General features: G+C 43.6%; 1 protein-coding gene across 4 annotated transcripts in view; it reads right to left on the bottom strand.

The window, feature by feature from the left end:
• The window catches only part of MTA1 (metastasis associated 1), a 71,524-nt gene that overhangs the window by 4,185 nt on the left and 50,292 nt on the right, over positions 1 to 17,047 (bottom strand). The window contains exons 16-20 of one of the 4 annotated variants that reach the window (XM_031595739.2): positions 16,124 to 16,276; positions 14,897 to 14,932; positions 9,192 to 9,203; positions 4,447 to 4,478; positions 1,458 to 1,609 (exon numbers count right to left, since the gene is read on the bottom strand). In XM_031595739.2, the coding sequence (XP_031451599.1) occupies positions 1,458 to 1,609; positions 4,447 to 4,478; positions 9,192 to 9,203; positions 14,897 to 14,932; positions 16,124 to 16,276 (385 nt within the window). The remainder of the gene's footprint in view (positions 1 to 1,457; positions 1,610 to 4,446; positions 4,479 to 9,191; positions 9,204 to 14,896; positions 14,933 to 16,123; positions 16,277 to 17,047) is intronic. The other 3 variants (XM_031595740.2, XM_031595742.2, XM_031595741.2) reach the window with 3 other exon arrangements.

Genomic DNA, 17,047 nt, shown 5'->3' with positions numbered 1-17,047 from the left:
TAAAAACTAATTACTTCTCTCACTTTGCTTTCTATTATACAGTGGATTCCACTGTTTACTTTCACAGCACGTCACAGAAAGAGAAGGAAAAGAAGAAAAGAGAGGCTAATGACATGAACCAGGGTGAAATGCACAGGTGGATAATAACTTAAACATCACCACCTCAGCCCACGTTCAAAGCCCATTGCTGGAAACAGGCCCACAGAACAGTCACTTGACTGCTGAAATGCTTTGCAGGCTAAGGAGGAGGTTGAGGACATGAGAACTCTGGACCACCCATGCACTTCATGCTTAATAACAGAATGCTCAAAAGCAGCATCTTATTTAGTAGTACCACAGAGAACAAGCACCCAAAGCTCACGTCCTCCTTGGTTACTTGTAAGGACACAGGCACTCCATAGTTGTCATGCCTGTCTCTGCTAGGTACTGGGCAGAAAGCTGCTGTTCCAGCCTGCTGGGGGGCACAAATGATGTTCTGGGAAGCAATACGACAGATTTCAGTGTGCAAGAAAGCATACAGGGCACATGCAACCTCAAAAAATTATAGTGGCCAAAAGAGCCTGCACCAGGCGAGATATATGCTCCAAGAGTGGATAGTGCTGTGCATAATTCAGCAGTTTTCAGTGTATGTAAACATAAAAGCTTTTATGGCAAGGCAGAGCAGTGAATGCAGTGTGGCTCCTCAGCATTACCAATGCACCAGAAGGCCCTATTCTGTTTCTCATAGATTGGGATAGGATCTCCACAGACGTTTCTAGGTTTAAACCAGGTGAATGTCTCTCTTGTCTTCTTCACCTTACTGCTCATATCATAAAGAAATCGCTCAGAAACAAGAATCTGTTTTTTTTCTTGAATGTAAGCATGTGACTGGAGACTGGAGCACCTCCCCTATGAAGACAGGCTGAGGGAGCTGGGCTTGTTCAGCCTGGAGAAAAGAAGGCTGCGAGGTGACCTCACTGCAGCATTGCAATACCTAAAGGGAGCCTACAGAGGGGAATCAACTCTTGGAAAGAGTAGATAACTGCAGGATGAGGGGAAATGGTTTTAATGGTTTTTGAGGGAGGGGAGATTTAGGTTGGACGTCAGGGGGAAATTCTTTACAGAGAGAGTGGTGAGGTGCTGGAACAGCTGCCCAGGGAGGTTGTGGATGCCCCGTCCCTGGAGGTGTTCAAAGCCAGGTTGGATGGGGCCCTGGGCAGCCTGGTCTAGCATTAAATGAGGAGGTTGGTGGCCCTGCATGTGGCAGGGGGGTTGGAGATTCATGACCCTTGAGGTCCCTTCCAACCCTGGCCATTCTGTGATGACGAGGCACGTGAGACATAAGACATATCCAGCTAAGCCTTTATCCATCTAAGCACCAGCAGCAGTGCCTGTATCCAGTCTGCAGCAGTAACCTCCACATGGAACAGAAACCAGAAGACATCCCTTGAACCCTCCTAAAAGCCCAAGCTTCTCACCTGGTTTCTTCAGTGGCCATGTAGAAAACATCATCTGGTGCATCAATCCAGTTCATCCTCCTCCTTTTCACTGGAGGCATGGATCCACCACGAATTAATCGGACTTTTGTTGGGTATGATTTCCCATTGAGCAGCAAGTTTCGGCTTGGTCCCTGACGTGATACATAAAAAAGTACAGTTACAGGCTGCAACAAACCTGCAACAGCACACAATAAGCACTCAAACAAAGGAAAAGAGAATTAAAAGTTTTCATATTAGTTGTTCAGAGGTTCTGGGAAACATGTACCCTTCTTGCCCATGACTGAATGCAGAATTCACACAAAAGCAATTGTCCACAAGCAGTAGAAGTTAGGCACCTCCATTATACAACAGGGCAGCAATACTTCAGCGACAGAACAAATTGTAAATGGAAGGCATCACCAATAATCTGTTGTTTGTGTCTGAAAGATGACATCAAGTTTGAAAGACTGAGCACATGACTTAGATTTCAGCTGCTACCATAAACCTACAGCAATTCCATTGATTCCAGGGAAGGAAATCTAGATACACAGCACGTGAAATAGAAAAGTTTGAATTTACATTTATTCTGGGGCACCAAACTTACCCACATCCATTTTGTTCTAAGGAGGTTATTATTTAATGATGATGGTACATAATTTCAACAAGTTATTGTAAACAAATCCAGAACTACGAAGCTTAGCATCTTTCATCATAAAATCTCTTTAGCATTTAACAACACGGATTTCCCAAATAGAATACACTTTGTGAAATGACAAAGCTATCATTTTCCAGACCCACAGCCCCCTTCCACTCAACTGGAAAAATGTGAGCTGTTAATAAGAGAGGTGCAGATGCAAGGGAGCAAAGGATTAAGCTTCGCAAATGCAGCTGTCCTTGATCATTTGAAGTCCAGTTCTGCTGCCCCTCTTCCCGCTGATTAGCACACTGAGAAATCCCACTGAAATTGGTAACACTGGACAGTCAGGAAAGATGCAAAATAAGGGCCCAGAAAAAAATTGATATGCATGAATTAAAGCTGGTCAGAAAACGCCAAGAAATGCCACTAAATTTAATTCTGGTACATCACAGGCTAGACCACCTCCCCAAGGCTTCCCACCGACCATGAAATGGGAAACTAAGTACATTCAGGAGGGACATCCCACCTGGCAGAGCCACCTCAAAGGGAAAGGTGGGGACACGAGGTGCACTCAAGCCCTAGAATGGGCAGCTGATGGCAAAAACCCACTCAACTTATTATAAGCAGACTTCAGTTTGTTCAACAAGAAGGGAAAAAAAGCACCCTGCACCTGACGTGTTTTATCTGAGGAGAAAATAAAAATTAATGACTTTTTTTGACCAGCCTTAATCAACTATGTTAGACATACCTGCTTCTTGTCAAACATGAGGGTTTTACAGCTAAACAAACTAAACCCCATCTTTTAGAATCCTAAGCTCTTTAAAGCTGTTGTACACAAGTGCAATAACAATTTGATTTCTTAGTTGCCCAGCTCCATGTAATTATACACAACAATTTTGGCACCACAGCAACCCACGGAAATACTTCAAGAAATTGCTTTTACATTCGAGGTTTATTAAGGAAAAGGTTTCCATTAAAAGGTTTTGTCTCCTCTGCCCCTCTAGATTTCTCCAAGAACATTCTTCCATTCATGTTACGATGGAAAGTTCCTCCCCATGTGCTATATATGCAGAACGACTCCCAAGAGAGTTCTTGGAAATACCTAAGAGGGGGACCTGTGTGCTTCAGAGTCACCTTTCCTCTGCCTGCACAGAGCAGTGTTTCAAATGGCACATCCTGAAACATGGACCTTCAGTTTTCAGTTCAGTAGCATCTTTTATTGAGCAACCAGAAGTGAGGCAGTTCAGGGTCCCCACCCTTGTAGCTAACAAGTGTTAGGTTGTCACATTGCACTGAGCTGGTTTATACAGCAGACACAAACAAGTAGCCAGTCTCCTCTGTGACAAGAAGTGAAGCTGAATGCAATGAGAAATGTAATTTGCCACTTCGTATCAGATGCTCAAGTAAGAAACCAGACGAATGCTTCATTACTACCAGCTGAACAGCATTCTCCAGGTACAGCCTCCTGCTACTGCCCACCATCTGAGCATGTCACTATTTTGAATACTTGTGGTCACTTTTCGGTGCCCTTCGTTCAGACCTGATTTATCCATGTTGGAGTGACTCTGCTGACACTAATGCACTGTGGCAGTTCACCTGCTGAGGCCAACTCCACTTCATCAGCACCCCAAGCAGATCTTCTCAGGCCAGAAATACAATTTTGCTTCAAGCTTTCCCCCATGAGCAGAGAGATGTGAGACTGAGGTCTCACAAAAACTGCCAGAGAAGGGGCAAAGTGATGCATAGCCTTTGTGCTGGCCCCTTCTCATGACATTCACTCTGGTGCAACAGCATTTTGCCAGAGATGCATCAGTCAGACTGGCTATTTGCTTCTGTCCTTTGATAAATCTCAGCATCGTGGATGAAAGGAATCGTTATCACTCCGGAAAAAAAAATAAAAGAACACAAAAGAACAAGCATTCTCAGAAGACAACTCGCACACCAACTTCCTAAAGAAAAAAACAAAACAGAACAGACTTTTCCAAGCAAACCCTTCCATCATGTAAGCCTTCCTCCTTCAGTGAAACACGTTCCATCTAGAAACACATCCCAGAGCTTTGCTATAAACAGCCACTCAGTTTCCATAGGAGCAGAAAGAAAATGTTCCATTCAGAACAATCTCACTGATGTAATCACTGATTTGAGTTTTCAATTTTATTCAATCGTTTCGACCTTTCATATGCCCCAAAGTAATTGTTTATTCAAGTTTCTTGAGGAACTGGGAAGCGTGACCAGCTGCAAACAGCAAAGATGGAAGTGAAACACTACGGTTTAATGGGGTGTTCTATCTAGAGAGGGTTAATAGTAATTGTTTTTCTTTTCCCTGTTTTGGTTAAATGAGCATTCTCTTACCATTTGTCTGGTTTGTCCGTGGTTAGGCAGACCTAACAAACAGGAAAGAGAATAGAGCTGGTAAGACCATTGCTTTGCCAAGACAGAAAAAGTACAAAAATCAAAACACGCAACTACGATTGCAACTGTGTTGTTTTGCTAAAATAAAGAGTTTTCTACCAAACTAACTTCTCCCCTCCTTGGAACGTAACTGGGAAAAGAGCTTCCTTAACAAGGTGGTTTGCAGATTAAAAACATTTCATTTGCTCAGTCTTCTCTCCATTTACTCACACTGTCAAACTACCACTGCAAGTACACCTCCTCTTTTAGACCTGAAGTTTGCCTCAAGTCCTTGGGAAAAACTGATGTTCTGGTTTTATTGAGGGATTTACTGGTACCGAGAAGGGAGAAAGTAGAAAGTATTATACTGTCAAGACAACAACAAGTAACATCTTCCCTGTCATCCCTAGGTGCCCAGGGAGCTGACATCTGAGCGAGTTGTTCCAAGCTTTTAGCAAGCAGACTGCGGAGATAACCTGCTTTCACCTACCACTGCTAAATCCTTCCACAGGCTCAGCTCCGTTTATTACTGAGCACAGCCCCCCATTCAAAGCCCTCCTCCAGCAGCACAACCAGGGCCAGGAGGCACCAGGGCTTAGTTTTACTCGATTGTCACTTCCTACCCCATCAGACACCCCATCACACCACCCTGAGCTACACAGTTCCTCACTAAGATGAGAGCCTGCAGGTTTTGGCACACAAGAGAACAAAGTGCTGCTCTAAGGCTGCAGGGTATGGCACAGAAAGGACTAGTAGATCTAAGAAGCACTTTTGTTACTACCACTTGGTTTCCTGAAATGCATGCTCCTAGGAAACATCATGCCATTAACACTAAAGCACCAAACCATATTTCTCAGCCCCTCCTGGCTGAAAAGCAAGAAGGTTGGTGTAACAAAGCAAACACATAGTACTGGTACCAGCTACAGAAGCAGTGACTAACTCTGCCTTCACATTACTAACAAGCCTCCCAACACAACTCTTTCAGTTTGCCATTTCCCATTGTTAGCCAGCTAAGCTGGGATAAAAAAAGCAAAATATGGAATCCAGCAAGAATAGACCAGTACAGGTGATGGCCTGTACTCCAGCAGATTCCTTGAAATCCTCCTTGGTAAGAGCAAACAGGATGTACTCATGGCAGCTACAGCAGGAAATAGAAGGCACAGCAATGTACTGTGAGGGAGAAGGGCGCAATGGGGGATACTTTGCTGAGCACTGAGCATCACAACACCACATTAGCAATCAACAGTTTACATAAGGATTATACCAAGTTTATTTTCATTCAGTAGAGACGTATGCTATTGGCTACTTCAAATGTGAGGACACATGCTTTTTGCAATGTTTTTGTGGTTAAGTATCCAAAGAGATGAAGAAACAGTTGCCAAGATGACTTCCATCAAATCTGCAGAGCAGATGTGCCATGCACCAAGATGACCAGTAACAACCTCTGGATGTTAACAGAAGCGATGTGAGAGCCAGATAACTGCTCCTCTTTCACACAGGAGCAGTAACATCCAGCTGCAGGCAGCTGCCTGTGCCTGGACAAAGAGACAGTGCCTGCTCGGACAGCACAGCCAGCAGGACGTGGCCCAGAGCCACTGGCTGCAGCCCAGAAGCTGTGCTTTAGGGCTTGCTTTCTTCCTCTCCCTTCCCTAACAGGAAGATAGTACTTTCCTCATTCACAGGAGCTCTGGGAGATGTAAATCCATGGATGCTACGCCTTGGACTGAAGCCATGCATTTCTTGCTAACCACACTCAGGATTAGCTCTTTTCTCATACTAGGGAATATGAGCCTACAGGAGCAGCTGATACGTGGCTGCTGCTGCAATGACTACTGCTGGTTGTACAACAGACAGTAGAACTGTTAATCCTCAGCACCAGAATGAACCCAGAATATTCCAGGAGATGCTGGCACTGGCACAGGCTGAGGGCCAGCTCTGAGCCCCAGAGCTTCCAGTCCTCAGACAGTGAGGAAACAGTGGTCTACAACAGGGACACCCTCACCCATAAGCTCTAGCTTCTGGAATAAAATGCACATAACAAAATATTGCTTCAGTAAAATAAGACACAAAAAGATACAATTTCCATACAATTCATACTCTTGCTACCATAGCAATAAGGCAGCGGTTAGCTACATCTCCCCTTAGTCACACTCTGATAACTAGAGTTTGAAAGAATCAATATGAAAACAGACACTAAAAAGACCAGCTTCGGTTTGCAATAAAAGTAATCACAGCAGAAGTATAAGCAGCTGAAGTGCTGCTGCTAAGTGAGCAGCTTTTACCCAGATCAGTCACCTAAGAGGAGCAGACAGCTTAACATCTACAACACACTGCAGCACAGCTGCCACAGCAACAGAATGCAGCTGTGCTGGAAACCATGGATCCTTACCCAGAGGTTTTAGTGGCTTCTGTGCAAGAGATGAGGTCTATCAGATGTGCACCTGTAAGAACTGAGTATCACAAAGCAAAAACGTCTACAGTGATGACTCCAAGCAGGTCTTCCACTCTTTTGCAGTCAAAGACACTGACACACATTCTAAAACCTCAAGACCATGTGTTGTTTTTTTTTCTTTTCTGTAGCACTGAGAAAGCTCAAGGCTCTAGAAAAACTCTTCCCATTCAGTTCCTCCTGCCAAAATTTCCACTACTCAATGAAAGCACCAGGAGGTCCCAGAAGATTAGGTGAAGATGAGGCAAGCAACATACACCTGCAGATGCCCTTTGCCACAGACCCTTCTACACTGTTACCAAAATGGCAGCCAAACAACTAAGCAGAGCACAGAATTTAAAAGAGATCCTGGAGCAACCTGACGACTTGGTGACCTCAGTTCCCCAGCATAAGCACAATCACAGATGAGATTTCAGTCCAAAATGGTCACAGAAGGTCACGATGGCCCACTGAACCCTCCACTCTGGAACGATCAAAGCTGAAGATATCACCCCTTGATCTACCAACCTGGTTCTTCTCATGTAACAATCTCCTACCACCTGGAGCTAACTCTCACTTTAATAAAGGAGTGAATAGCAAACAGTAACTTCCTGCACCACCCATAGCAATACCCCAGGAGCACGCCATGGGGGTAAGGAGAGCTGACACCAACACCTGGAGGGGAAGGTGGGCTCTGGTTGGGATGGGAGAGCAATCCAGCACACCCAGTCCCTCTGACACCTCAGGAGAGACTTGCATGCCCCTTGCTGCTGCAATTCTGGTCAGTACCTAAAGGGAGCCTACAAACAGGAGGGGAATCAACTCTTTGAAAGGGTTGATAACTGCAGGATGAGAGGAAACGGTTTTAAGTTGAGGGAGGGGAGATTTAGGTTGGATGTCAGGGGGAAATTCTTTACAGAGAGTGGTGAGGTGCTGGAACAGCTGCCCAGAGAGGTTGTGGATGCCCTGTCCCTGGAGGTGTTCAAGGCCAGGTTGGATGGGGCCCTGGGCAGCCAGGTCTAGTATTAAATGTGGAGGTTGGTGGCCCTGCGTGTGGCAGGGGGGTTGGAGATTCATGATCCTTGAGGTCCCTTCCAACCCTGGCCATTCTGTGATTCTGTGACCCTGAATACCATCCAGAAACCACTTCCACAGCTCAAATTCGGCCTCCTTTTTTCCTTTTCTAAGCCATACATAACACACAACTGCCATGCTGAAAAGGAGGAGAGCCTAAATCTTCAGCAGCACACCCAGCATTGCTTGGAGTGGAGCTATTTTCAGCTATCATGAAGAAGCTGCAGAATAAGCATCCAGTGCTGCTGTTCTCCTATTTGGGTACAAGTTTTCCAGCACTTCTCTGTTCTGGAACGTACACACCACTGCCTATACACTTACAGACCATGTGACAGAGCAGTGCAGCACAACAAGTGTGCACAGACCTAACCCTGGTATGAAGGAAGAAGAGCAGCCAGGCCTCCAACCCCTGGAAATAAACTGATGCTTCTTCATTCTTTGTTCCTAGAACTTATTCACTCCACTCTTCAGCTTATGCACCATGCAGAAAAATACAGGTCCTCCATCTTGTGTGAGCCTCATTTTTTATTTTTTCAATCTATACAGACATCAATCACTCACTGATGGCATTTTGCTTTCACTTCTGCTTACTGAAGAGAATTATCACGCTGAACATGCAATATGCAGCAACATCCATAAGCACATCTTCAGTTATAAGGAAAAGTGAGAACTCAGTCAATACTTTCACAACTAGTCAACTTAAAACACAGGCCACGCTAAAATACATTGCTTTTTAAATCCACATGCTCTTTATATGCATTTTCCTTTTCCAGAAGCACTCCTGCTGGGACTCCATCTTTCCTAGCAGTAACAAAAACACCAACAGTACCACATCTGTAAGCAAGCTATTAAAAAAAAAGAAGCATGCATGAATGAGGTATGATGAACAAGGATTTTGCTTCCAGGTTAGTGGTTCACTGGCAAAAAAAAAAAAAAAAACAACAATCTGTGTGTTGACTACACACACACGCAGTTTTTGTAAGCCTGCAAGAAGGCCTTAATGCCTCTCTGACACTGCTTAGAGTGTGTTCCCATTGTGAATGGATTGAGGGCCCACCTTCCAGCAAACAAAGGCTATAAACCTTCAGGAACACAAGTGCAACAAGCAGAACAGGTCAGAAATTGTACCTGACATCACCTAGACTAACATTTTCTTCAAATTCTGTTGTATATGAAAACGATGTTAAAATTGCAATTTACTTACCTAAGTAAGTTCCTACCAAGATTGGCAAAGGAAAAGGAAAAAAAAAGATCTAAGGTTAAAAAAAGGGAAAGGTTCACATAGTTCAGAATACAGTAGCCCAGCCCCATGCAACAAATACAGAGAGACAGACTGTGTTGTTTGTAATGGAACACAGAAGTGACTGCTTGTTGGACAGATAAACCCAAGACAACATTAAACAACCAGCATTCCAAATAAGTAATTCCAAACAGAGCAGCTTGAATTTTGTACAAGTAGTTGTTCATTATCCAGCTCCTTCCATTAACCCCTGCACACAAACTTTGCTGGATTTGGACAAATATTCCTAAAACACTCAGTCTAGGAGTTCACACTGATGTGGTCGGCAGTGCCTCACAGATGATGTGTTTGTTGATGCAAAGCTGGACCTTCCAGCTACAGGGAGCCACTGGCCAAGCAGGTCCTGGCTCCATCTGAACATATCTCACCACTACTCACCCTCATTCCTAAAAGGCATGGTACACTCTGCCCAACTGTAACACATTGAGTGGTTAAGAAAAAAGTCACGAAGCCATACAGCTCGCTGCTTTAGGGGTTGGTGATTCTAATTATATGGACTAGAAATCACTGAATTACTTGCTGTTGTTAGAATTAGGAGTATTGTACTTTCTATATGACACGTATATATATGATACATATCACACAGACTCCACATACACACAGAAATTCAGGCTTTGTATCATTGAGGTCATTTGCAATTCTGCCTTTGCATTCCTAATCATTCATTTCTTCATTTATTTCTTCTCAGATTAATTGCACCTGCTCCCAACAAGGCCTTGGGATATGCACTCTACTTGCATTACATCTTATTCTGTGCCATCGCTCATAAATTAAATGGTTTTCACTCTTTGACCTAGAGTGAGAGAGAAGTCCATCTCCCCATTTCAATTCCAGTTCTTTCTCCATAGCAGCAAAATAAACTCATCATAGCATCATGGCTAAGCTGGAGACAGTGGGGAAAAAAAAAAGAATCATTCAACATCTGAATGCAAAATACTAAGTAAAATTCTCAAAACTAACCCCTGCTTTTGATACAAGATCTAACCAAACAAACTGCATAGGCGCATGGGTCCAATAAGCATCACAAGCCACTTGCCATTCCTTCCAGCAATGCCACTGCTGGCAAGAAGTAGTCACTGGCTCAAGCAGCACCAAGCTTCTTCCCTTCTGGCCTTAGCATTGCACTGAGCTGGATATCAATAGCTAAAGCCAGGACTTCTCACAGTACTGCATTATTATTTCCCAAGGGAGCGATACTGGCACTTGTTTACAGCCATTCCTGGATGTGCAGGGCTACTGGCCAGGTATCCTCAACTTTGGAACTGTCACTGCTGATAAGGGCAGAATCTTAATGCAGCTTATACACCAAGGTAACATCATTTTTTTTGCAAAGTCTAAGTCATTCCAAAAGTCCTTTCTAGCTCAGTCTGGTTTCCTACTAGCTGATGCCAGAGAACTTTCCTGTATTTCCACTTCAACAGCTGTTATTGATCACAAATACTATTTCCATTTTCATGCTCATCTCTTGATAATTACACTAATGCCACTCTAGACTCACGAAGCTGTAGTGCTTCCAGCTCCAGGAGTTCATTCATGTTGTCACAGAAGGAGCTGAGAAACAACAAACCAGAACACATTAAATCTGATCAACACTCCATTTTGTTCCAGAAACGCCCAGCAGCAGAGCAAGGTATTCCAACAGTTAATTCATCTCACTCAAAGATCTGCAGCTTGTTTCCAGCCCAAGTCTTCCTGCTGTACCTTCTGGATGCTGCAGCTCATTATTCCAGTCCCAGCTAGACTAAATCGCCCTCTTATTACACTTCTGTTGCTCTTCTCAGCAGAGACAAACATCTACAACTTCTGCTTTGATAGAATTATTTTCCATGATGCAGTGTGTTTTTCATGCCTTCATCGTTTCCACAGCTCTCCCTCTCCAGTTTTACATGGAGCACAATCCACTACCACTTTTATCAATGTATGTCTGTCGCCAGGAAAAGCCTTCTTTCTCCCTTTGTTCCTGCTACTCCTTCATGCTCCCTTCTCTTTCTGCCAATTTTAGAGTGCACGTGACGACCTTGAAAAGGCTCATTTGATTAGATGAAAGCTAGCATGGTGCAAGGGAAAAAAAACCTCACAGTGCTCCCTCCCTTCACCCTGTAGGGATCTGTATGGAAGAGCAACACACAGACCTCGTGCTGAACAGCTGGAAGGACAAAAGTAACCGGGGCCCAGAAAATAAAATGTCCCTTCATCTTCCCTAGAGAATCATCCACGGCAAATATTGTCTGAAAGGCACCAGAACAGAAATGGAGAAAAGAAATAAATGTATACATTTTTAACATCTCATTGTATTCTATCGCTTATGAGACTCCGTGTGCTTCTTATGTTCCAAAAGCAGAGATCTGCATGAGTTTGTCCATGCAGCCTAGCACTGAAGGAGTGCTGGGAAAGACAGGGTATGCCTAATGCCTCTAACACAATTTAAAGAGGGAAACCAAAAATACAGATGAAATAATTATGCTTTTTTATAAAACAAAGTGGAAGGGAAAAAAAAAATGATGTGAATTTTCCTGCCCTTAGAATTGAAGCATCAGACAAAACTCTGTCTGATTGTACAGACAAATCATACCTGAAGTTTGGAAAAGTTTGGCTGCAGAGGGTTAAACAGGGAAGATTGAGAACAAGGAGGGCTAAAAGATATTCAGCTGGAGTTACAGTTGCAAGAGAAAGAGCAACATTTTCAAGCAAAAATCTGAAGTACTCTTAGCATTTCAGCAATTTCCAATGTTTCCATAGTTAGTTACACTAGTTCAGGCTGCTGCTCAGTGACAGCAGTCTCCTTTCCTTTTCATCCTTGATCTCTCCCCACCAACATTCCCAATTCCCAGCTTTTCCTTTGCTCCCACTACTACTTCTCTTCACAGGGAGCTCCAGCTGCACAGAGGAGGTTGTCTTCTGCCTCCAACCTTTCCCCTCTCAGTCACCACTTTGGTACACCCAGCAGTTAGGAGCTATTTCCATTTATAGCAGAACATTCACAGCACTTCATTAATTAGGCTTTTCTGAGGGCTGAATTCTAAAAAAGAAAGCAAAGCAACCTCTCGATTCCATACTGCTTTAGGAGCTGGCCACCAGGAAAGCCATACTGACCCATCACACACTGTCAGCTCTGCAATACATCACTCCTTACAGCACAGATAGCATCCCCCATAAGTTTGGAAGTAATAGCCCAGCACCAAAAGGCTTTTATCACCAGTTTTCAGCAAAGAGACTTCAGCTGAAGCCCACCACACCACTTGTTTGCCATTAGAATTCAGAGACTGAAATGAGGCATCTTCCAGATGCCACCAGCACAGCACGCCAACAGAAAACAGACTGGATAATCCATGTAACACTGCAGTAAGTTATTATCTCCTTGGAAACTGTTTCAACAGAAGTAGACAAAGTGTCTTTCAGTCTCTCCATTCAGTTTTTCTTTGCAGTACATTCCTATGCAAAATGACCTAAACCAGCCAGTATGGCACTGGGTATTGTGGAGGAAGGAAACACTCAGAACACCCTTCCTGTAGTGTCTGTAGGAGCTACCCAGTGCATCTATGTTTACAAACAAGAAACCGACTATAATAATTCATCTTTACTCTCATTAATTGTTTCCTCATGTTTCAGGACTGTTATAATCCCAAAGTCAGACACTTCTGGATTGATGAGTCCATTTCAATCCTTTTACACAGTCCTAACTCGTTGGCTCCCAAATTCTGGTTGCTTCACTCTCAGCGCCTTTCACTCTCCCCACAGTGCTTCCAACTCATGCTCTGTCTCTTCTCTGACCTCCTCCCCCCCATCTCAACAAGCAGACCCCACATCAATAAGCCAGAGTGACTCCATTCAGAACCAAAGGGACGTCTCACACCACATTCCCCTTTCCGGGGCAGCACAGGGAACAGGTTATTAGGTAGCCGTGCCCCATGCAAGCACAGCTAGCCAGCTCCTGTGCAAGGCAACTGGGCACCAGCACTGAGCAGCACCAACACAAACTGGCTCCACGCCACAATTGACTCAACCAAACTTTCACCACACAATTCCTTGTGCCCACCAGATCTCAATGCAAGTTCTTTAAGACTTGTTTCTTTTGCGAGTGGTTCTTCTGCTCCACCTCAGCTTCCAGGTGTGGAAATTGCAGGGTGGTAAATGTTATCCATTCACAACTAATCCCAACCAACAAGCCTCAGCTGGACTGCTCACAACATCCCATTAAGGCTCGTTACCCCAGCAGGTAGACAGCGTGGAATCTGAATCACACTCAGCTACCCAGCAGTAACGTGAACAAATGGTACTCCAAGCCTTTTGGTGGCTGGTTGGGAACAGGCAGCAGCAGGCACTGAGAGATGGTCCCTGCACAACTTCATGTATGCTTCAGAGCAACACATATTCTGAGTAGCCTGGGCAAGTGCTTCCCTAAAACTGTGCTCTGCTCACAACAAGCAAATGTTCTCTGGGTATGAAATCCAGCACTTTCCATAGGGAAGGGGTGAGCTCTTCTTCAGTCCTTTGAGCCTCAAAACCTCCATCCTTCTGGAGTGTGTCGTCTGCTAAGCAACTTGGCTCTTGCCTTCCTGATGAGGACATTTAACAAGGAGCAGCAGAAATGGCCATAAGTCACCAGGAGCTGTGGACATTTCAAGTTACTCCCCAGTTCCTTCCCTCCTAACTTCTGACGAAGCCAGACTGACTGAGTTGGAAGAGTGCTATTATTTTTCCCAAAACTGAGAAGCACATTAAAAACTCAGGAAGAAAGTATCAAAGTATCCCAAGGACAGCAAGACAGTATGAAGATCACCGTCCTCACCCTTGCTGTATTCTCCACATGCACTTCTGCATGCATGCACACATATATTGGTAACAGCCATCTGCTATCTCAGCCATTACAGACAAAGCTTAACATCAGGGCATGCAGTGCAGGTCACTTAATGCCTAAACCTAAGTTTGTGTGTTTGCCTGTCTCACGGATAACCCAGCTACTCCAAATTGACTGTTTGCTTGAACGTGGACAAGCATCATCACATGCACTTCTTCTGCATTATCCCATACAAAAACCTTCAGGACTGTTCCTTAGTCAAAACAGGTTGGTTTGGTTTTTTTTTCCCCCCACAGAAATAAGAAAAAAGCCATAATTTCTACTGCAAGTAAAGGACACGCAGACAGCTTCACCTTGGTGAGACTATCCACTCAACAACAGAAAAGACAGAGGCTTGAGCCCAGGACCTGGTGCAAATACCATCTTCTGTTTCTTTCAGTCAATGTGAATTTAAAGCAGTTCAGGACGTAAGAAACTTTGATTTCTTAGAAGTCAGACAGTGAATCAATAGCTAGTTTCAAACTAACCATCACTGCTTTCAGTAGTTCCACAAAACTGCTAAAAACTGTCAAAGTGAAGAAATTATTCATCAGTTCATGACTTCAGTACGGTTGTGTATGATTTCTTATCTGCATGTGGAAAGCTTGGAAGGTGAGCAGCATAACCACAGGTGGAAATGGTTACCCAAGGAACACAGACATCAACACAGAATGTACAAACAGCATCATTAGCCACAAAGCACAGACAAGCCAGCAGATGAAACTAAAAGTCACTGTCCTAGCATAAGCTGAGCGCAGCTTCAAGGTCTTACCCCTGCTAGGCATCAACAGGCGCTTCTTCATGTTGCCTGATAGAGCACAAGTGAACAGAAAAGAGAAAAATATCACATCAGCAACCTGAACAACAGCAGTTTTATAAGTTCTTAATGTTAAAACACAAATATTAAGATATCAAATGTCTGTAATCATATGAAGTTAAAAATAAAAGGAAAAAAAAAAAAAGAGAGATTCTATTCAGCTCTATCAAAACTTCTCTGCAATTTTAATCTATTATGACAGGATAAGTCTATAGGAATAAGACACAGCAGGAAATAATTGTTTTCTCTCCAAGGAAAATTCTGTTAACGTAACTTGCGCTCACTTCTGGGTAGACAACAGAGATCTCCCTCCCTGCTCAGAGCCACTATAAAGCTAAAGTTCCACTCCCTTTTTAAGGAGAGCTACCCCTCCATCTTTTCACTTCTGTTAAGATCACTTGAATTCAATAGGCCCTTTTATCATCATCTGAGGAAAAGACTGCACTTCTCTTCCCAGCACTCTCAGGCAACAGCAGCTCTTCAGAAAGGAGCCCTGCATTCCATGCCAGAATATCTTGTGTCTGCCTCTCACTTCAAACACCTTCCCTTTGCCTTTTACTCTTGGGGAGACAAAGCCCAGCCTCCACTGATCAGAGGTTCTCAGTGCCAACAGAAGTGCAAGGCAGGAGCAGGTCTGTGGCACACCAGGTCTGGCACTTCTGCCTGCCCTACCTAAGCAGCAATCCTGCATCTCACAATGGCACACAGCCTCTGGAGCTTTTCTGAAACCCAGGTGATCCACACATTACAGAGTCACCTGGAAAACACACAGCTACTACCTACAAATCAAAAACCTGCAAACCTCACGAGTAAAAGGAAATAACACTGGATATGGCTATTAAGGCTTTCTTCATACTACTCATTACAAAAAAAAAACAAAAACAAAAAAAATTAAAAGAGAAGGGAAGTTTCTCTCTGCCCCACTCGCCAGGTTGGTTTACCTAGGCAGAGTTCCATTAACATGGTAGGAAACCTTACGTGTACGCACCACCCAGGCAGTGTGCACCATGTGCCATAGCCAAAACTAGAAATGGAAGATGCAACTTCTACAAAAGGAAAAGAAAAGACAACCCTAAGAATAAAAACCTGAACTTATGCCTACAATCTTAATATCCCTGCATACCGAAAGGACAGAATAAGGAGCCTATGCACACAATGGACACACAGCAGAAAAACATTTACCATCCATTCCATTGTGTTGTTCATAACTTCTTTTTCCCAGGATAGTTGGGGACCCATTATTAATGACAGGTGTAAACTTAGCAGGAGTCAGATTGTTGAGAGAACTGGACAAGCTCTTTGCAGGGTCTGGTTTCGGAGGACATGGATGAGATTCTGTTGTGAAACAGCAAGGAGTTACTTGCATTAATGAAAATACAGAGCTGGAAGCAACCTTTCAAGGTGATCAAATATATCTTCCCTTACACGAAAGTTACCTCCACTAGTGATCTTGACTGAAGATTACTGTTTACATAAATCATTTTTACTATATTTAGAAATTCACTTCTTTCAAATATATTAAAGCTAATGTCATAATATCCACTGTTCCATGTTATCATCTTAAAATAAGAGTTGATTACAAGAACACTTTGTATATAATTCCAAAACACTATTCTCCAGTAATCTGGAATCTGGTATTTCTGGACTGCTCTGTGTTATTTGGGCAGTCATGTAGGACCCCTAAACTCTGCACAAATCACAACTTTACCAGTTCAGCAAGGTTTGTAAAAATACAATTTTTAACTGGTCAAAGAAGTGAGGATTCAGAGCCACCACCATAAAGAATACCCAGCCTGAACTCAACCTTCTGGCTGAGAAAGAGTCCTGTAAAGTACAATAGTCCAAGCCAGCTTTCTGTGGTCAGACTGCCATAATGACCTAAGACACGGCTTAAGGGTATCTGTAACAACCAACAGGGCTAGGGAAAATTCTTTGTAGTCAGAGCTCTTATGTCACAACAGAGCTACTTAATACTCCATCAGAGATCAGCTGATGAGAGGCCCAGGTATTCAAGAAAACAGGAAAAAAAGGGAAAAAAAAGACAAAGTTAAGATGAATGGAAGTATATGCTCCATTGTCTAGCTCCAGCACAGGAACAGCCAGCAG

The sequence above is a fragment of the Phasianus colchicus genome, chromosome 9 (genome assembly GCF_987193195.1).
Source record: "Phasianus colchicus chromosome 9, bPhaCol1.hap1.1, whole genome shotgun sequence".
NCBI classification, from domain to species: Eukaryota; Metazoa; Chordata; class Aves; order Galliformes; family Phasianidae; genus Phasianus; species Phasianus colchicus.
The sequence above is the reverse complement of the archived record's forward strand: the minus strand, read 5'-3'. Positions and strand labels throughout refer to the sequence as shown.